The sequence below is a fragment of the Manis pentadactyla genome, chromosome 7, assembly GCF_030020395.1.
Source record: "Manis pentadactyla isolate mManPen7 chromosome 7, mManPen7.hap1, whole genome shotgun sequence".
Taxonomy (NCBI): domain Eukaryota; kingdom Metazoa; phylum Chordata; class Mammalia; order Pholidota; family Manidae; genus Manis; species Manis pentadactyla.
Window position 1 is genome coordinate 104,465,219 of NC_080025.1, and position 21,888 is coordinate 104,487,106.

General features: G+C 41.8%; 1 protein-coding gene across 2 annotated transcripts in view; it reads left to right on the top strand.

Annotated features, from left to right (window-relative positions):
- ITPRID1 (ITPR interacting domain containing 1) overlaps positions 1-20,654 on the top strand; it is a 118,114-nt gene extending 97,460 nt beyond the window's left edge. Inside the window, exons 10-15 of one of the 2 annotated variants that reach the window (XM_036897509.2) lie at positions 3,784-3,866; positions 4,224-5,522; positions 12,158-12,285; positions 13,005-13,116; positions 13,591-13,753; positions 16,196-20,654. In XM_036897509.2, the coding sequence (XP_036753404.2) occupies positions 3,784-3,866; positions 4,224-5,522; positions 12,158-12,285; positions 13,005-13,116; positions 13,591-13,753; positions 16,196-16,206 (1,796 nt within the window). In that variant the 3' untranslated portion in view covers positions 16,207-20,654. The remainder of the gene's footprint in view (positions 1-3,783; positions 3,867-4,223; positions 5,523-12,157; positions 12,286-13,004; positions 13,117-13,590; positions 13,754-16,195) is intronic. The other variant, XM_057504642.1, reaches the window with a different exon arrangement.
- The last annotated feature ends 1,234 nt before the right edge of the window (positions 20,655-21,888 follow it).

A 21,888-nucleotide genomic window follows, 5' to 3' on the forward strand; every position in this document is an offset into this window, starting at 1 on the left:
TGAACCAAATCATGTAGAATAAACATTTCCTATGGTCTATTTTGTCCATCCTTCTGCAATGTTGAACCCTCCTGTTGAATATCTTTGGGTCCCCTAATGTTTACGCAGTGTGAGGATGGAGAGGAGAGGTGGAAGTCAGTCCTGCCTTGCTCTCTTGCAGCCACATGCTCTGTCTACTGCAGAGGGGCCCTGGGGGCTGAGTAGAAACAGGCCGTCTTTGATCCTGAAACACATAAATGTGGAACAAGAGATCTGTGTGGAAAAGTCTAGAGGCTGGGATGCCCACTGTGTAAGGTTATTCAGTAGAGGGGCTCCAGCCAAAGTGGCCAGGGCCCTTTGCATAGTATCCAAAAAATATTTAAAATTCTTCATTGGGCTTTTGAAAGGTTTCTGCTATGATCATTATTTATTTTGTACCCATAGATGATATAAGGAGGAAAACAGTGACTTTTTTTCCTACTCTAAAAGGACCTGAAGAGTTTTAATACTGGCTGAGTTAATTATAACAAGAGTAATGAAGTCTTAAATAAATGTCACTGTTTTCTCACTTGGATTATTTCTGATGAGAAATCTGCTGCCTTTAGTATGTTTTTTCTTCTGTGTGTAATGTGTCTTATTTCTGGTTGATTTTAAGATTTTTCTCTTTATCATTGGTGTTGGATAATTTTATTTTTTTGTGACTTGTTATATAGTTTTCTTCTGATTTCTTGCACTTGAGGTTTGTTGAACTTCTTGAAACAAACTTTTCCTTGAAATATTTCTTCCAGTGCTCCCCCTCCTCTTTGGGATATTCCTGTTATTCATATATTCAGTGACTCGGAATTGCCCCACAGCTCAATGAGGCTTTTCTGATTTAAAAAATTCTTGTTTATTCTTGTCTCTTGTTTAGGATACTTTCTGCAGCTATGTCTTCAATTTCATTAATCTTTTCTTCTGCAATCTCTAAAATGTTGTTAATCCCATCACGTATAAATTTTACCAGAGAGAATGTAGTTTTCACCTCTAGAATTTCAACTTGCATATTTTTTTTTTGTTTCTCACAATCTCCACTTAACATACTTAATCTTCCTCCTAGCTTCTTAAACATATGGACTATATGTTTAATAATAAATGTTTTAATGTCCTTGTTTGCCAATTCTACCATCAGTTCTAGGGTGGTTTCAATTGATTGATTTCTCTCCTTGCTATGGGTCATATATTCCTGCTTCTTTGCATACCTGATACTTTTTATCAGATTACAGATATTGTGGATGTTACCTGTGGGTGCTAGATATTACTGTATCCCTATAAATAGTCTTGAGCTTAGATCTGGGACACAATTGAATTACTTGGAACAGTTTGATCCATTCAGGTCTTGCTTTTAAGATTCATTAGGTGGGAACAATGTTTGTTCTAAGGCTAAATATTCATGACTCCTGAGACAAGACTTTTGTGAGTGTTCTACCGCACCACTGTGAGTTACAGGGTTTTGGAAGCTGGCCGGTGGGAGCATGCACTATCCTAGACCTGGGTGGGCACTGAGCACTGGTCCTCTCCTCAGTCTTTGGTATTTTCCTACGTGCATTAGCTGATCAGCATTCAGCTGAATACTCAGGAAGGATGCTCTAGAGTTCTCTCTTGGTGCAGCTCTCTCCTCTCTCCCACTCTACCCTGGCAACTCTAGCTAGCTTTGTCTCTCCAGACCTTAGCTCTGTCTCCTTAACTTACGGAGCCTGCCAGGTGCTACCTGGGTTCACCCTGCCTAGACCACAGCCTGTAAACTCCCTCAAGGCAGGAGGCTGGGTATTGTAGAGCTCACAGTATTTGTTCCTGCCTCTCAGCGCCTGCTACCTGATGTCCATTTTCTTGAAACCATTTTTTCACACACTTGTCCAATTTTTCATTGGTTCAAGTGGAAGGAAAAAATCTAGTTCCTATTATTCCAGCTTGCCAGAAGCAAAAGTCTTTTTTAGGACTATGACTAGTAAATATTTTCGACATTTTACCCTTAAATATGTAACAAGAAGTAACAGCTAGGTCAAAGACATTTCTCAAAACTCAAAACTCTCAAAACTCTCAAAGCTTTCTCAAAACGCTGCTCAGATCTCCTCCATCTCTCTACAATTTGACTATTAAAAACTCACCACCTCTGTTTTCAGCCTTTCATTTTATTTGAGGCTGAATCAGTGAATATGGAGTTTATAGATTTTGATTCTATGCAGCTAGGTTCCTTCTGCTGCACTGTCCTCAGGGCGAGGTGGGCGGGCTCCAGTCAGGGCGGACTACCTGTGGGGTCGTGTCTCCACCAGCTGCCGGCTGCCGTGTTCAGACTCACGGCAGGAAGGCTGGGGAGACACGGCCCTCGAGGGGGGGGAAGTGCTGCTGACCTTGCCTGTGGAGCCGTCCCTGAGGTGGGGTCTGGAGCACCTTAGCAGAGGCTGGCTTGTTCCTTTGTTTTTTCCTTCTAACTCCTCTGCGGCAGCTTGTTCTTCACACAAAGGCAAATGCCCTATTTCTCACTTAGGTAAAGCAGATTCTAAACATTACATCCACCAACAATCAGTTTTTCCCTTTCAACTCACTCCACAGACCCGTGCTCCGCCTTTTCTCCCAAGATAAACAAGGCTCCTCCTGCTTCTTGAATTTAAGGAGGTGACATTCCAACGACCCCCCTCCTAGGAGACTTTCTATTCTAGACTATATTGCAGTGTGTCTGGAAGCATTTCTCATTAAAGAGAAAAAAAACTACAATTTAATTTTTGGCACCGTTACCCTGTAGTAGCCATCCATTTCTCCACCTCCATTAATATAAATAATATTTATGAAAAAAGTTAGATAGATATAGAATTTCAAGATGCTCACGTTAACATTACTACCTGCTCACATATAACATTGTTCTTTTTGTCCCTTCCAGTCTCTTGCAGTGAACAAGAGCAGCAGTCTAAAACAGAAGCACAGACCTGTAGTCATATAAACAGACCAGATGAAGCTAGGAAGGGGTTCTTATCCAATATTTAGTAAAAAGAAAAAGAATATATATGTCTTAGTTCAGGCTGCTATATCAAAATACCATAGATTGGGTGGCTTATAAACAACAGAAATGTATTTCCCACAGTTCTAGAAACTAGAAGTCCAAGTTCAAGGTTCTGGCAGATTCGGTGTTGAGCACCCGCTTCCCGATTCATGAATGGTCAACCTCTTGATGTGTCTTCACATGGTGGAGGAGGCAAGAGAGCTCTCGGAGGCATCTCCTTTAATGGCATTAATCCCATTCATGAGAGATCTGCCCTCATGACCTAAACACCTTCAAAGGCCCTACCTCCCAACACCATTACCTTGGAGGTTGACATTTCAACATATGAATTTGGGGGTGGGAGTGACATAATATTCAGTCCCTTGATATATATATATATATATATATATACATGATACATACATACACACAACATACAAATTTTGGATTTTATTGTTTTGTTAACTTGGCATTTAAGGCATACGTGTTTCCTTCTGGATTTTCTTCCCCTTAGTAAAGATGCATCTCATAATCATATTGTTATTTAGTCTTAAGAGATGTTAGTTGCTATTCCTGTGTTTCATGCTTTACTACTTGTATCAGGAAACCACTGCTGTAATTTTACGTGGACCCTCTGACAACTGGAAAAAAAAAGTCTGTGGAATTTTCTCATTCATTTACACTTCCATGCAGTGAGCATTTATGAAGCTATACAGCATATGAGGCATTTAGAGGGTTTGATCCTCATCCTGTTGGCACTTCACTGACCCCCGGCCTCTTTCTTTCTGTAGGTGCCACAGTGAACAGAGCAAACAGCTGCCAATCTGACAGCAGCGGGTTCCTGGAGGAACCACCCGAACCACCACCCCTGCAGGTAGATGGCCATGTGAGGGTTGGAATAAAAATAGAAGGAAAGATCAGTTTTCAGTGTGCCGGCGCCATCGGAAAGGAGAAGCAGTGCTTAGTAAACACACACCCCAGGCACCACCCAAGGGGCAATGGGGCCACACGGGCCATGCGCCAGAAAGCTCAATGTTCCTTTCCTTTTTATTTTCTTTGGGTTTTACAAATAAGAAAGCTGAGTCTCATGGAAAGAGGGTCCCAGTTAAAGTAGCAGATTGATGTAAACCTGAGTCCCTCGCCCCGTTCTTCTTACGGTAATGATGCCGTTCAGACCGGGCGCCTGCCCCCTCCCCGGCCCGTCTGCCTTCATCCTGCTTTCCTCCCGCAGATGCTGACCTCGCCAGGCGGGCAGAGCCCTGCTGGGAATGGAGGTAGAAGGCCGGGGGACCAGAGCTGGTGCCCGGGGTCAGCACAGGGCTGCCGGCAAGAGTCGCACGAGTCTGGCTCCAAGAGTACGGTGAGCACATCATTTTCAAGTCAGGGCTGGAGTGTGTTCGAAGAAAAGGCCTCAACATCCGAGGTGGAGAAAGAGTCTCAGTTTCAGGCCATGGAGGGCCCCCCGGAACTGATGACCCAAGACATGGCCCTTGACAAGACCGCCACGGGGGGAGAGGACGCAAGGAAAGACAGCCCCCCGAGAGAGCGCCCGGCCAGCACCCGGACTGCGCACGGCGCCCCTGGGGGTGCGGTGACCTCCAAGGGGGATGGTCCTCTGGGGGTCACGGTCACCCACATCCCGGAAGTGAAGGGTGGGTTTCCGAGGCCGGCGGGAGCTGGGGACATGAACGTGCAACGCCACCACTGTGATCAAAGATCACACAGAATGGATCGTGCTCGAGACAAGTTCCTCCACATTGACTCTGCGGTCCCTGAAAGAGCAGAAGGCAGTAAACGCTGTCCTTACATCAACACTTCACTGACGCAAGAAAGTCCACCACAGCATGTCCCTAAGCCCAGTGATGTCATGCCTTATACAGCTGACCTTACCCAAACTTCTGGAAGGTCCACTGCCCACCCAGATAAACTGGCTGGAAGTGCTCCCCATGGGAAGCCAAGGGGTAGGGCTTTGGGTCAAATGCCACCTAGGGCAGAATCTGAGATGGGGAACCTTCCCTGTAATGCCGACTTGAATGCTTTTAGCTCCGAGCCTGTGACAATCCAGATGTCTCCCAGTCTGGCATCGACTGCTCTGAATGCTGTGGCCCTGGGCACTGATTCTAGAGGAACAGCTTTAGAATGTACTATGTGTGACCCTGCTGCCACAACAGAACCAGGATTAGGGACAGCAGTGGGACGGTTCAGTGACGTTTCCGTGCAGACTTATGTATGTGAGCCTGCGCTCCAGCATTGCTGGTCAGCTCCAGGTACCACGGCCCAGCCCCTCACCACATCTGTCTGTCTAGACACAGGCTTCTCGGGTACCTGCCCAGCAGGCATCTGCCACTCTGTGCCTGCCCAGTGCTGCGACTGTGGGCATCACCACCCCCACGGCCCCTCGGACAGGACAGGCCCCGACCTTGCATGGCCAGCCTGTGGCCACTACCCCAGCCCTCATAATCATCTGGAAGCCCACATCATGAAGACTTTGAAAGTCCTTCAGGACAGCACCGTGAGGGAGCTGTGTTCTGTAAGTATTTACTCTATGAGGATGGGAAGGCACAGCAGTAACTTTAACACCTGAGGGATAATGTTCAGTCTTCCCCTGACAAAAGTGAGCTCTCGGAGCATCCGTTCCCATGGCAAATCAGAAGTACTGTTTGTAGAGTACTTTGTTTATGAAATAGTCTCACAAATGTCTTCTTATCTGACTTCCAATCACCTTTGTAGTAAGGACAGCAAATTTTATCATTCATCTCTATTTTACAGAGAGATATAGAACAATAAATTCATAAGTAATTGTAAACCCCAGTGCATCTGCTGTTCAGTCTAACTGTACGACTCTGTCTTAAATGCACTTAGCTGTACAATCTCGCACAAACCATTTAATCTCTCTGAGCTTAGTTCCTGTTTTGTAAAATAGATTATTCATGGCACTGACACAGATTATTTTTGGATTAAATGAGAGAAAGCTTGTAAAGCAGTCCACACACTCAGACACTCAGCACAGTGCCCAGCACATAGAAAACCCTAGAAAATGCTAATTGTGTGATTGCTACTCTTATTACCAATTTTTGTTACTATCTGATTGCTCAGGTCTTGAACCTAGAGCTTCTCATGTCAAATAGAGGGACTTTGGGTCTACCTTTGCTAACCTTGTTTAAAAGTGAACATTGGGGTTACTGAGAACTGAATGACCACACACACACACACACACAGTCCTGTTCAGCCCCTGATAAAGCAATAAGCATTTAATGAGTCCTTCCACTGTTCCCTCTTCAGCATTTCCCAAGGTGAGATATATCTAAGCCATCAAGGTCAGCCATTGATTAAAAAAAATTAAAAGGGTATCACACACGAAACTACACATACAGAGGTTGAAAAAAAAATGACACAGATAATATAGGACTATAGCTGTTCAAAGGAAAGGGGAAGGCAGCTATCATTCACCAAGTGCCTACTATTTGGTGTCTGCCAGGTGACCTTCCCATTCTTTTAATTCCACAAATATTTATTGTCTATGCTAGCCACTTTATTTTTGTTATGTCAAGTAACCCTCACTCTCATCCATGAAATATTTGTTGCATCCCTAATATGTGCCAAGTCCCCCCTCTTTTACAGATGAGGAAACTAGAATTAAGAGAGTTTAAGTAATTTTTCCAACTTCCCCCAACTACTAAGTGGTAAGACCAGATTCAAATGCAAATTGACCTCACACCAAATTCTTGGACAATACACTCTAGGCAAAGATGTGTCCAGCTTTAAAATATCTAAAATCTATGTAATAGTAACATGAGTAAGTGATTATTTAAAAGATAAGGCAAACGATATATGTTAGACCTTCAGCATATAGAAATCTACATAAGTGTAATATAAACCTAGAAAGTGATTATATGAAAGATGAAACAATTTATACATTATTTTTTCAAATTTCAAGATTCCCAAGCATTTGGGATATTTTAAAATAAGTCACTAAAGAAGGTGGAACAACTGAAAGAAGACATTGAGATTAATTCTAGGTATAATATTATCCAACAATTTATACATTATTTTTTCAAATTTCAAGATTCCCAAGCATTTGGGATATTTTAAAATAAGTCACTAAAGAGGGTGGAACAACTGAAAGAAGACATTGAGATTAATTCTAGGTATAATATTATCCAAAAGTTCAGTGGGAGAAAAAGAGCAGAAGCTAATATGTAGCTGAGGTTCTTTGCAATATCAAAAGACCCAGGTTCAAATCTTGGAGAATGGTAGGAGTTGCCATCATCATTACCAATATTTACTGAGGGACTTTAAATGCTGTAAAGCAGTGGCTTCCAATTGGGGATCATTTGCCTCCATCCCTGGTGACATTTGACAATGGAGACATTTTCAGTTGTCACAGGTGGGTAGATGCTACTGTCTCCAGTGGGCAGAGGTCCAGAATGCTGCTAAACATCCTATAATTTAGTTCAGCCTCCCACAACAGAGTTATCTGGCTCCAAACGTCAACAGTGTCAAGGTTTAAAAACTCAGCTCTAAAGGGATAGACATTTATTTGACCACCTAATTCATATAGGAAATGGCTAGGGATGAAAGACAGCCGGAGAAGGTGACATTTTAATAGGCTGTAGGAGGAAAGTCATTAAATCCAGTTTGGTCCTCCAGTTTCCATGATGAACACCAGGTTGTTGGTCTAACATATCCTAAAAGATTATCTTCCTAATACATATTTTTAAATGAGTTTTACAAGGATATATAAATTATATTTAGCTCTATATTTATAAACATAATAAAGTATAAAAAATCCAAATATTGTGCTTAAAATTCTAGAATAAATGGTCCTTCTAGAATTACCCAGTGCCATTCTTTTAGCATAAATGCTGCAGATATTTATTCCATAATAAAATCCTATCTAGCACTGCTCTTAAAAACAACATAAGTCATTTACTGATTGTGCTAAGAAATGAAATAACAAACATGTATCCATAGACTAAGAAGCCAGAAATCTATTGCATCAAAATATCCTTGGGAACTGATATCACTTAATTTGTTAATATTATAATCAAGTATCTATGGCAACATCTGCATATTGATACTCAGTCATCCTATCATTTATACAGTTATATAACCACAAATGAAAAAAAAAGAAGGGAGTAATTCAGCCTCCCATGGCACAGACTGAGAAGACATCCTACCTAGTGAGGTTATTTGGCATGGTTGAATTGACAGTGAAAAATCAGTGCAGAGGAGACGCAAGGGTTTGGACTGACACAGTCATTCAAAAGGTAGACTACAGGTGCCAGGAAGATCTCTAGTCCATCAGGCAAACCATTGCATCCAGAGAGCATGACTGATCGATTAGCACAGGCCCAGAAAAACCATTAATATGAAAGGTTTCATATAAGGCATAAAGGGTTTATAAGATACTGGGGATGTCCTCATGAATTTGTAGGTACTTGGCTCTGGAGGCTGGAGGAGCAGGTGTGCATGTGGCCCCTGGGAGCACAGCAGCAGTAGGATTGCAGCTTCTGGGAGAAAGTGACTGGCAAGAGTTAAGTGGAGGCACTGGGGAAACTCAGCTGTGGCTCAGAGCCAGGTTCAAGGTAAGAACTGGATCTAGGAGCCAGATCCATTCCTCCTAACTGGCATCAAGAGAAGGGCCTGAGTAGCCCCAGCTGTGCGGCAAGATCTGGAAACTGGAATTGATGTTCCTCTCAATATGATGCTATGACGTATCAGCACTTCTGCAGAAAATACAGAGGTTTTGTGGTTGGTTATGCACAACAACCATCTTCAGACTTGTGTGTGGGTTTTAAATGAACAGGAATTTGAAGGAATGTGTGTGCCACTCTCCCATGTTTTCTAATAATCTCATCTCATGCTGCCTTAGCCTTCTCTCCTCTTAGAATTTGCAATTACACAAAAAAGTACTTTTATATCAAATTTATTTGGCATTAAACACCTCCTGAAACACATACTATATAGGGTTTTACTAGATGACAATTCATTTCTCTTTAGTTAGACCCAAGGAACCATAAACATACACTCAAAGGAATGAAAACACACACATACACATGCATGTTGGTACTTGTGTGCAGCTGTGCACATGGGCACACAGATACATCCAGAAAGTCACATAAAATAAAGAGGCTATTTAAATAAACTAAAAAAGAAAGAGAAAGAGCATCTACAATGAGTGAGCCTGGGTTTTTAATGCCTGAAAAATATTCTGGAGAAAAATGATTCTAGGTGCTAGGAGCTAGCTAAGGTTAGAAATACTATTTATAAAAAAATCATCTGGAAAATAGATCTTCGCCCAGGTGAAGATTATAGGCAGAGACAGATACCATCTCTTACATGTCAATGCAAGTTCCAATCAGGTGTTGAAACTAAAAGCAATGTTAGGTGAAAGACTCAGAAAAACATCCCCACCTTACACAGCGATGTACAATCGTGCAGAGAAACACTTGACTAATTGGTAAGTGTCATTTTTGTTATCTTGAGGGTTACCTAAGATAACAGTTTGTTGATATGATTAAATTCTTACATGAAAGAGAGATCTTCACAATAATTTGTTCATTGAAATAAATCTTTTCCAAAAAAAGAAAACAAGATGTATCCAACATAAATTTCAAAGAAAAGCATGCGAATTTTATTAAGTAACATGGGGTGGTTCAAAAGTGAAGTTTCAATGTGTTGGTTTCAACGTACTGTTGAAGTTAAAATTTATTTCAAGGGGCTTGGGTCAGGAGAGCTCACCTTGCATTGCATTTGGGTTATAACCCAGCCCCTGTATTTGAAAAAAGAGGTCAAAACAATCTCTCTCTTTTTTTTCATTGCCTAATGCTTCCCTTTTTCTGAAACTGCTTCTACACCTGTTCTAGAGCTGAAATGTATGCTTACTGTTTCCAAACGACCAGAAGATGGCAGTGTTTCAGAATCTTCCACATTACTCCATCTCAGGGAGCAAACCTGCCACCGATTATTTCAAAATCCCAGCCCCCATATCTTCCAGTCACAAAGAGTTAATCCAAAACAACTAGATGAAGCATAAAATTCAGAGTTCATAATGTTCAGCCTACTAGAGCACGATATTCTCATGTCTCTGGCCTCACTGTCTCTAGAACTTGGTCACCTCTTAGGAATCTACTAAACTCAGCTCACTCCTAGGGCATGAATGACTTCTCCTTGTGTCCAGCTACACTGTGGTCTCTGCTGTGACTCAGATCTTGGAAAGACATGAGCCAGGAGACTTGGGTTTGAAATCTGCTGTGTTTTGACTTTGGACAAGTTAGTTAACCGTTCTGTGTCAGAACACACATCTCTAAGTCCTGGCGGTCTCTTAAGATCTTTCCTGGTTTCAAGAGCTGTAATTGTAGTCACCTGTCAACACACTTGCCAACATCAATAACACCTCAACTCCTCCTCCAATTGGTCAGATGCATTCACATCAAAGTAAAAGTAACTGGACAGTTTTACCATGCAAAATACGTTATTTGTGCATTGAAATTAGAATCAAAACCAAACTCTCAAAGCAAAATGATGGGGAGCTTTCAATATAAAAATATCACTCTTAGGAAAGTATTTCCTTTATGACAATACCAGTAAAAATAACCATCAGGCTGCCAGGATCTTGCCCATATGGTTTTTGGGAGAAGGGTAAGAAATCCGGGACTTCTTTGAAACAGGGCTGGGAGGAGTCAAGAGACCTGTAAGGCTGGTCTCCATCAAATAAAGAGGAAGAAAAAGTTAAAGGAAGGCTGCCATCCAAATCAGTTTTCTCTAAAAAGCTTCCCAGAAGCCCCACTCCATGTCCATCTCACTGCCATCCTATTGGCAAGGGGTGCTGGGAAACGTTGTTTTTAGTTAGTCATATTGATGCCTCTAAGATATTAGAATTCTATTAATGCGAATGAAGGGGAGAAAGATGGTGAGTGGCAACTGGCACACCCTTCTGGGAGAGGCTCCAAACTAGTGGGCCTGGTAGAGATAGCATTTGGGTCTAACAAGCATCAGTGTCCCTTAAAGTCAGATGGATAGAGATGCTGGAGTTCTAGATCATGGATCTCTTCAAAGCATGATCCAACCTGGGCTGGAAAACAAGTGAGATAGCTGATAAGAGCTCAGCAAATCATCAACATTCTCAACAAACAGACCAGACTTGGTGGCTGCAAGAAGATACTTAAATCAGGAAACCAAGGCAGAAACAGTCACACAGAGAAAGTAAGCTTCACAGGAGTCACATCAGGAGCAATGGGGAGCAGGTTTGGGAGGATAGACAGGGTCAATTCTAATTCCAGTTCCTAGAGAGCGGGGATGGATGCCTAACCCACACCAGCCTTACTTTGGATGGGGTTGTTATCTGTGTGGAGCTGATCCTGCAGATTTCATCCACCAGTGACTGTGATTAGCAGGGCTAAGATTCATAAAGTATTCTAAGCAGACGTTCTCTAATCAAGCACACAGCATCCAAATAGATGCGCTCACTGTTACTAAGATACACAGTGAGACAGTACTCAGTACCAAACGGAAGATTAAACGAAACTAACTTTGTAAGCACAGGCCATCATGCCCGTCCTTCCCTCTCCTCTCTCTGTCTACGTGTTCCACCCCAAATTACCTCTTCCTCTAGGTGGCTTTCCTGTCTCCGGGACATAATGTCTCCAAGGGCCATCTGACAACCGCTGCCTCTTCTGTCCCTGCCGAGCACTGCCTCTTGTTGCATGGAGAAGCCAAAGGATGGGCTTTTCCTCTTCCATCCCCACCTTAGCATCAGCCTTCATCCACCCCGAGTGGGAAGGCAGGCTCACTGTGGTGAGCTCCTGCAGAATCAGAGAGGACTCCTGTCTTGCCTGAGGGTTTCAGCCCCAGGCAAGTTCACTATGGATTCAGTGAGACCAAGAAATGACAACAAACGTTCTTGGAGCCAAAGGGTTCATACCTGGCTTTATTCTCCTAGCTGTAGGTCAAACGCTAGAACCACCTCCGCATCCAGCACTGGGCGGCGCTCTTTATATAGTGACTCAGTCAATAATAGCTCATTGCCTAGGGTGTGGAAGCAGCAGCTGAGCAGTAGGCCAATCACATCATCACGTAGTTCAGGGTCAGGTGAGGACTCCGGCCACAGGAGCGTCCATGTTACTCACACCTTCCTTCTCGGCTCCTTCTAATTGTTCTCAGTGCACAGTCCACGAGATGGAAGCCATGAGGACAGTGTGCCAGAGTTTCCGGGAGCACTTAGAGGAAATCGAACAGCAACTCACAGAACAACAGGCATTCTTTTCCGGGGACATGTCAGAAGAGGAAAGGTAATTATCTACAGGAGCCATAAAAGTAAGTACCAGCCCACATTCCTAGAGCAAGGAAAGGTAATCAGGGCAGGACAAATGAGCACCAGCCAGCCAGGACTAATGCGAAATTAGCCCTTTCCTTTGCTTTCCTGTTCTCATTCTTGCTTTCTCAGTGGGAGTCCGTGAGAGCTATTTGCTAGATAGCAACACTTACTCTCTGAAGCCATGGCTATTTGAGGTCAGAAGATGGGCAGTCAGCTGGGAAGAGGGGATAGCCAGTAGAATATCTTTAATCAATGTGGATGGGGCTCACACAAATGCAGATATTGGGCATTATTAGACTTCTCAAAATCTGCATTGTTTTCACAGAGATTAAAAGTATATGTTAGGGGTGGGGTACGAGACAAGGATTAACCATAAAGGGGCACAAGAACTCTTACTAGGGAAAATGTTCCAAAACTGGGTGGTGGTGTAGCTCCACAACTTTGGCACATTTACTAAAACTCATTAATATTAAAATAGGCAAGCTTTATGGTATGTAAATTATTCTGCAATAGAGCTGTTTCAAAAAATGAAAGAAAATCTTCCCTAGTACTACTCCTATGTCTACAGCTGACATAAATAAAGGTAACATTCTCTTAAACATCAAAGGAGTGACCTACATTTTGAGAGGGGGCAGTGGAAGACTACTGCCTGAGCGTGATTGTGAAACTTGGTTGTTTTCTGTTTATGTGCAGGGAAGAGGCCGCGCAACTGCAAACTTTACGCCAGGCTCTGCGGCAGCAGCTGGAGGAGCTAGAGTTTCAGTTAGGAGATCGGGCCCAGCAAATCAAGGAAGGGATTCTATGGGTACGGGAACAGGGAGTGTGGAGTTTGACTGTATCCTGCCCGCTATAGCAGAGGTGCATTTAATGAGCAATCTGATTGCATAATCATTTCAGACTCTAGGAATAAATGCTAACACCTGCAGTTTAAATATAAAGAAATCGAACCCCAAAGCAGCACAATTGCTTTGCTCAAGGCCACATGACTAGCTGATGTGGTTCAGGATTAGAACTCAGGCCACCTAACTCCTAATGCCTCTCTCTCCTCCTGCCCTGCAAATAAGAGATAAGTATCATTAATTAATCCATTTTCCCAGTGAGAACAAGAAACGCAGCTTTTCAGCTAATATTGGCTGTCACTGCCAGAATCTGTTGCTAGCTCCCAGAGCCCATTTTAAAGAATTCACCACCCATAAATGCCTTTTCCCCAAGACTGACTTAGCCATTTGGTACAAATATTTTTGGTTGCCCTCTCTTTGTGTTCTTGTTTGTCTTTTAGCAGCTTGAGCTCCTTGCAGCAGAACCACCTGGACACTGTATGCATCTACATCACTATAACTGGACAGAAGAGAATGGCCAGACTTCCTGTGCTAAAATCCACCCAGCCATGGTCCCCCCGGTGGTCTCTCCTCCCGACGATGGCCAGCAGGCTCCTGGCTCAGGTGGGACCCATTTGGCTGCCTTTCCGCCACCCACCTTAGAAAGCAGTGCCAGGATGTTCTCTCCAGCTTGGGCAGAGTTAGGTCCAGCCCTTTTGTCAAATTGTCATGTTGGAGAAAAGGGTACAAATCAGAGTGGGTTTACCTTGGTGCAAAATGTAAAAGCATGTTATAGCCAAACAAGGAAATCTAAATTGTTCTCAAGAACTGTCCATCAACACTTCTTCAGCTGTTTTTTCATATTCTATTCTATGGTTAAACCTGGAGAAAATCAGACTATTTTATATTCAGAATAACTGAAGAGTTTACTATGTGTCTGCAAAATATATACTTCGGATGGTGGCCAAGATACACACATCTCAGGAAATATATGCTTTACTATCTTTGCCCTGCTGAAACTTACCACCTACTGGGGGTGGTTGAATGTAGGCACATAAATACATGTGAATTTGAAGACTGTGAGAATACTTTGAAGGAAATAATGGGGTTTTATAAAAAACACAGCAGCAAGTCCTCGTTAGATCAGGGTATCAGGAGGGCCTGGTTGAGGGATGACCACAAAAGAGGGGAAGAAAATCCAGGCCTGAGAGGTATCAGACTGTGCAACAGACTTGAGGCAGTCAGCCCCTGGAAGTATTAATGAAGCACCTATCCAGGACCAGGAACTCTCCTCATGCTGGAGACAGCTGTGAACAAGACAGACAGAATCTGTACTCATAAAGAGTTGGACAAAGAGTGAGAAAAAAACAAAGTAAGATCATTTCAATACTGACAAAAGCCATGGGCAGACAACACAACACTATAGAGGGCAATGTGGAGGAGAGGCATGCTGCACTGCTCAGGGTTTGGGGGAAGGCCTCGCTACCAGCCCTCAACCCCCCACAATTGCTCCCCTTTAGAAAGGTGACCAAGGTCCTTAAACTCTTTACTCTTCACTTGGGTCAGACTATTGACCTCCTTTTCTCTGGTGCAGGCTTTGAGTAGCCTGCCTGGTTTCCCACCTTCCTCCTTTCCCGCACCTACTGAATGAAGAGGAACACTGGCTCTGAGAACTCCCTAACCTGGAAACCATCTACATTTCTCACACCTCATTCTGCACTCGTATGAATCTTAAATGCTATTCCCCTAAATCACCTCATGCTTTCTTGCTCCGTTTCCTTCACTAATACATGTGAAATACCTCTCCAGTAAGTCTTGGGTCTTGGGTCAGGCTTCATCCTGCAAAGGATTTTTCTTTCTGGAAAATCTGTATCACTTGTGCCTTTATTAGGACATTAATAACATACCACCTACTACTTTGTGTTACCATTATCTGCGTGGCCCTATCTTCACTGACTGAAAGCTACTTGAGGGCTGTCTGTGTAGCACCCACTACTTTTGTGTCGCAGACTTTCAGGACAAAAGTTCAAGCTCTCACCTTTACTCTTTGTGACCTTGGAAACTTGCTCTCCTTACCTGAGTTTCTTCCTCTGTTGAATGGGGATAAGAAAACATCCCCATTTATGAGGGGTGTTGAGCGGAATAAATACAGAAAGTCACATGCAGCGTCTAACCCAGAGCCCTTCACATGGCAAGAGTTCCCACATGTGGGCTGTTGTTAGGTGGGCAGACCAAGAGCTCAGTGAGTACAAATAGTCATTGTTATCTGCCTTCTGTTGAAAAGTGCTCTGTTAGCATAGTACGTTACATGCAAAAAACATCAGCAAATGCTTGATGAATGAATGAGATGGGAAAATACTTGGTGGTCTTAGGAAACAGGGAAAAGAATGATCTGACTATAGTAGAAGCATTACTTAGGCTATAGTGGGAGCTAAGTTTGGATTCAAAAAGGGGGCTTGTTTATGGGAGGCCTTGACAATCCAGCAGATGACTTCAGATATGATGGAGGAGGGAAAGGATTGCCCATTACCTTCGGAAGAAGGGTACCACCATGTGGAATCCCTAAGGATTTCCAAACATCCCGTACCATTTCCTGGTTTATTTTCCTAACTCCCCAGCAAAGAGCACAAAAGGGGAACCCAGCTGTGGACAGGCTGCCCATGCCACCCAGAACCTTTGCTGTCCTTAGTCCATGATGGTGTGATCACGATGCTCCTTCCAAGTAGCATCTTCTGCGGTCCGTGCCCTTCCTCTCATACACGTGAGACCCGAGGATCTAAGGATTAACTGCTAGCATACCCAGTGGCTCGGTCCTGAATACCCCTTGCACTCACTGGGGAGCTCAAAAATTGCTGATATCTAAGTTCCTTCCCCCAGACCAATTAAATCAGAATCCCCAGGGATAGGTTCCCTGTAGCTACACATTTTAAAAGCTCCCCAAGTGCTTCTGATGTACACATAAAATTGAGAATTACTGTTCTAGATGGAGAGGCTACCTTACAATTGAAATTTTCCTGTATTGTATTCTAAGGACTCTCTTTTGTTTCCCATTCTGTTTCCTAACAGCCCCCAACTAAAGAAGTCTTTCAACAATTCACTGGGTAGTGACAATCACTGAACAACAAAACTGGGAGACAGGAGAAAGAAAAAATGACAAGTGGACATTCTGGTTCCTCAGCAGGGACTTCTTCCTTGCTCATCAGTTCCTACATTTTATCTTTATAGAGAAATAAGTGAAAACAGTAGACATTGGCTTGTTTTCCTTTCTTTCCCAAGAGTCCTACTCCAAATTTGACAAGTCAAATTAAATATATGTACTTGATTAGGTAGGTCAGGATCAGGATATTTGTTTTCTAAGTTTAACACCTTCCTTCCCTTGCAAGACATATATGTATAAAATAGCCAACTGTGGAAATAGGAATGGTCTTTTAAACATATACAGTTGTTCAACCATTAGGCTACAGCACAAGCAAACAAGGTAAGAAACTGGACAATTTTCCATTACAGCATAAACATTAAAAGGTTGGAAACTGGATGTTTTGGATGTTATTGATAGCACATGAGGATACGAAGCAAATCTGAATCTATGACAAGCACTCAGGTAACTCAAATACTCTGATCCTATAATGTCCCCAAACTTTTGTTCTTTCACCTTTTGCACAATAAGCTTCAAAAAAACACACATATATCATAGTGTGTATGCAGCCACACAGTTGCACTCCAATATCAATTTACTCAACTTAAAACATCATGAAACTGTATGTGTATGGACAGAATGTCAAAGCATTTTCTGCAGTTACTCAGCAAAGTAAATGCCTTCTGCCTTGAATCTTCAAGCATGCCTTGCTGGCCTATCTTTATTTCCGTGTGATACATGAACGACGTCCCTTGCCAAGCACTTATTTGACAATCTCTTGTTCTCTAAAGCAGCAGCCCAGCAAAACTGCTCAGTAGCTTGGAAGATTTAATTTTCCCTGAGAACCTAGCTTACAGCTAACTAAGATTCCACTTTGGTGTTCAGATGTGTTTTGACAAAGTTCAGACAAGTTTTTCACCTGGGCTGCGGAACCACACAAAACAGACCGAATGAAGGTTTGGCGGTGGTTGTTTCACATGAGGGGGTGAGATGGACTGACGTGCAAGTCCCCACTTGCTTACATAAAACAGAAGTGTTTTACATGTGACAAATTTACCTCATTTGAACCTCACAAGGCTGAGGGAATTATTCCCCAACTGAGCCGCGAGGAAGTCATGCTATGGAGAGACTGACCAGTGGGCACTCCCTGGGCCCTGCACTTCATTATTAATGAGAAGCAACTACATGCGGGGTTAGGGGCTCAAGCTCTGGAGTTCAACCCAGGGTTTGAAGCTTAAATTCAACTCCATATTTATTATCTGTTAGGTAAACTATTTAATGTCCCTAAGCCTCTACATTATCATCTTCAAGTTAACAAAGTTTATATGTATATATAGCCCTTTAGAGCAAGCCTGGAATGTAGTTCCACTATGATTCCACACTGAGTATGGCTCAGTATGATTAGTATGATGATGATGATAACAAGAGTAGAGTAAATTTTTGAATATCTACTTACATGCAAGGTAGTGGGCTAAGCATTTAGTGTGCATTATCACTTATGTTCACAACAATCCTGAAAGACATTAATACACACACACACACACACACACACACACACACACACACATGTACACACAGATGCTCAAAAAGACTGTAAATCACTTTAGTTCCAATAACTAGTAAGGGATATAACTGACTCCCTAATTACCTGTATTGCCAGTGGTTAACCATTAGGGTTCTGTCAAGCCTTAAGGCTTATGTGGAGCCCACCAATGGTTCCAAATCGATCAGTGTAGCCCTGTACCTGACTGCATTATATACTGGATGTTAGCAGAGATTTCATCTAAAAAAGATCTCATCATTATAGAAAAGTTTGAAAAGCACTGTACTATGCTAATCACACATGATTCTTATAGTCAGATAGATAGGGGTTCTGAGTTGCTTTCATACAAGGAGATGACTCCCAGCACATAGGAATCCTTAGAAACTACCATCCTAGCAACACTTAGCTTACTACTACTTAGCCCACTGCCAAGAATAATAACAAGAGTGCCTTTGCAGTCCCTGAATGATTTTCTGGGGAATCTTACTATTCTATTATCAAGTTCAAAGATTCTATGTTGTCTTTCTTTAAAAGTTGACCATATTCAAGTCTACTACATTCAGGAAAATCCACACCACATGTCTGAAAACTGGAGATCATTGCAATAAATATTTGTAAAAAGTTAATAACATAGCAAACCTTTTAGTTATGAAACCCAAGCCAGGGTTGGAGATATTTCATTTCAAAGAAAAAGAAGAAAAAAGTAAAGTCATACTCTCAGACCATTTTCACATTTAAAAATTATCAAGGGCACAATTTAACCTCTTCTAAACCAAAGAACAGGATTCACTTCCCAATATTAATTTCCTTTTATCCAGATTCCATTTTAGTATTCAAAGCCAAGACCTTTGAATAGAGAAGACTGACTTGAGCAACAATATTGGAAACTCAAGTCACATATTTCTCTGTGTTTTGTTATGCATGAGTGAAGACCCAGGTTACGTAGTGCAGGCAAAATGGTAAAACCTTGAAGGTTGCTCTGAACCATAGCATATGCATAGGCTGTGTAGATTTGTATAAGGAAATGCATTTTTAGTCTACAGAAAAATATTCCCTACAAAAGTGTCCCATAAGATTTTGTTTAATGGATATTCTCTTACAAGTGGATTTTTGTCTACAGGACAAGTTATTTTTTTCTTCAAAAGGAAATAATTCTGCTAAGGAGGAAAAAAATAAAATCAGAAGACTATCAAATGACATGAAAACCCAGTCTGTGAGAGCTGATTTTTCTTTGTTGAGAAAGTAATTAGAGTCTGCGGTATAATGCAAGTCAAATAAAAGAGGATGTGCAGAGGTTAAAGGGTAAAAGCAGTTTCCCTTTGAGAAGAAAAGTTTCAAACTGTTTTATGTCAGTGAGATGGTAGGTTGCATGTCTAATTTCAAATTGTAATTCAAACAACCAAGAACAGCTATAATGTGCAGGGATTATAGGTTATTTAAAATGATATCAAATTGCCTTCCTTGAAAACTGAGAGAACATGAACAGAAGCCAAAATATGGAAGGCACCTTTCTCTAACCAGAACTCAGTCTCTAGTGGTCTATTTTTAAAACAATAGACCAATAGTTAGTATAGGATGCTCCCTTCCTCAATCTGTCCCTTATTAAATAAAGAGCCCTCCACATCACAAATGATTTCTTCTTAGAATCAAATTGAAGACTTTTCTCTTTTTTGGATACCTCAATAACTCAATGCTATCTAAAGCTGGTAATCCCTTCTACCCCAGAGACAGTGCTTCTCTTATTCATAGATGAGGAAAATGAAAGTGAAGGAAAACACTTCCTCAATGCACCTGCACTTTCTTCATTCCCACTATCATTCAATAGCTTCTTTCCTATTGATAATGTACCAGAGTCATAAGATTTCTGTTTTTCGTTTTTTAAAAAAAGTATTTGGGGATGTTTTAAAGTGTGTATGAGATTTAAGAAATATAATAGGCATCCAGTATTTTCTCTCCCAAAGTCAAGTATTTGTCCATAACTAAAATATATTTCTATTCTGTATTACCCACTGACACAGTTTTCTTGAATTGTTGAAAGCTGTTGAACCCTGTGAACTTCTCATTGCTTGTCTGAGGACATTAACACTGATGCATTAGACAGAGGTTCCCTGCTCTTTGCAGCTCCATCACTCTCAGTCCTGCCCAGTCTCACCACTTAGCCTGTTTGACGCAGCCCAGCTTCCACAAAGCCCTCTGTTGGGCTGCTTCTGTCTCGGGGGAGGCTCTAGAGGTATGTGGTACAATGGTAGGCTAGGATATTTTACCAAATTTGGGAAACTTTCAGCCATTACTTCTTCAAATATATTTTTGCACTGATTTCTTTCTCTTCTCCTTTCAGGAATACAATAACATTAACAAAGAACTTTTAATATTATCCCACAGTTCTTTGACGCACTGTTCATTTTTTAATCAAACTCTTTTTTTCATCTGTGTTTTCTAGATTGGATAATTTTTACTGATCTACCTTCAAGTTCATGGACTCTTCTTTCTCATCTCCATTCTGCTTTTGAGGCCTTCCAATGGACTTTCTACTTTTGTTATTGTATCTAACAGCTTGAAATTTTCTGTTTGGTTCTTTAGGAAACCTTCTATTCTCTTATTAAGAATGTCTAACTTCCCATTCATTTCAAGAGTGGTCACCCTAACTTCATGCATCATCATTATAAGAGGTGCTTTAAAATTGTTGTCTGGTAATTCCCACATCTAGGTCATCTTGGAGTTTACATTTGTTGATTACTTTTTTCCTTGAAGGTTAACATTTTCCTGGTTCTTTGTATGTCAAGTAATTTTGGATTGTATCTTGTACATTTTCATATTATGCTGGAAACTCTGAATTCTATTAAAAATTTTCAGGGGACTGTTGATTTTTTTGTTTGTGTGCTTTAGTAGGCAATCAAACCAATCAAGCACAGTTCTGACCCAAATGCAGGCTGTGGTCCCAGTGTCAGTTTAGTTTCCATAGCCTTTCTTTATTATCTGGCCTATCCTGTGCATGTCCCGTCCAAGGCTTAGTCTGAGACCTGGGTGGTGGTCTACATTGCAGTTCAGTTCTCAAAGTCTTTAGTATGTTCTATGCATGCACAGTTCATGATGAGCCCAAGACATACACAGATTTAAAGGATCTCCTTCTCCAGATACCTCCTCTCTGTGAATCCTCCCACACTCTCTGACTCCAGTGAGAACCTTTTCATAGTTCTGCCTAAAAAACACAGTTTTATCATCCATGTACTATAATGAACTTCCTAAAACTAGGTCTACCTCAGGGTAAATTAGCAGGAAAAAAGAGCTTGCAGAGCCCCTGCTCTGTGGCTGCTACCACTGACGGCACCCGCACTGCCGTTACTATCCCGCTGCTGTGGCAATGCCACTTCATTACTTGGGCGTGACTGAAGTCGGACTTAGGGAGGTAAAAAGTCTCTTTCCCAGGGTCTCCTTTCCCAGCTCTCTGGCCCAAGGAAGAGGATTTATTTTTTTTGCATTTTTTGGGGGCCACGTCTATTGCACAATTTCAAGATTCAGGCTCCACTACAATCTATGCCAGGAAATATGGGAGGAAAAAAGAAGCAGGAACGTACCTCCATAAGTGTTGTCATTATTTCATGTTTTTTTATTCTCCTGTCCAGTTGACTTGCTATTATACATTTTTCAGAGCCCTTCAATGGTTGTTTCATTTATTCTGTTCAGGACTTTTAGCTATAATCAGTGGAAAAGACAGGGTGAAATGCACTTACTCCATCTTTACCAGAACTGAAATTAGTCAACCTAATTTTTAAAATATTTTTATTAAAACAAAACTGCTAACACTTGCTTACTATGTTCTAAATACTATGCTAAGCCTTTATATGCATGATTTAATATAGAAAAAACAATGTGGTAAACATCATTATCCCCATTTTAAAGATGAGGAAATGAAAACTAACAGGCATTAAGTGAATTGCTCAGTGTCATACAACTGGAAAACCCGGTATGATCCTAGCCTGCTCTGACTCCAGGGCCAAACTGAATCAGTCTGCAGTATAGTCGTGACCAGCTCTGTCATGCAGCCTGAGTAGGGCCAGATTGCAAACACTCTGATGACAT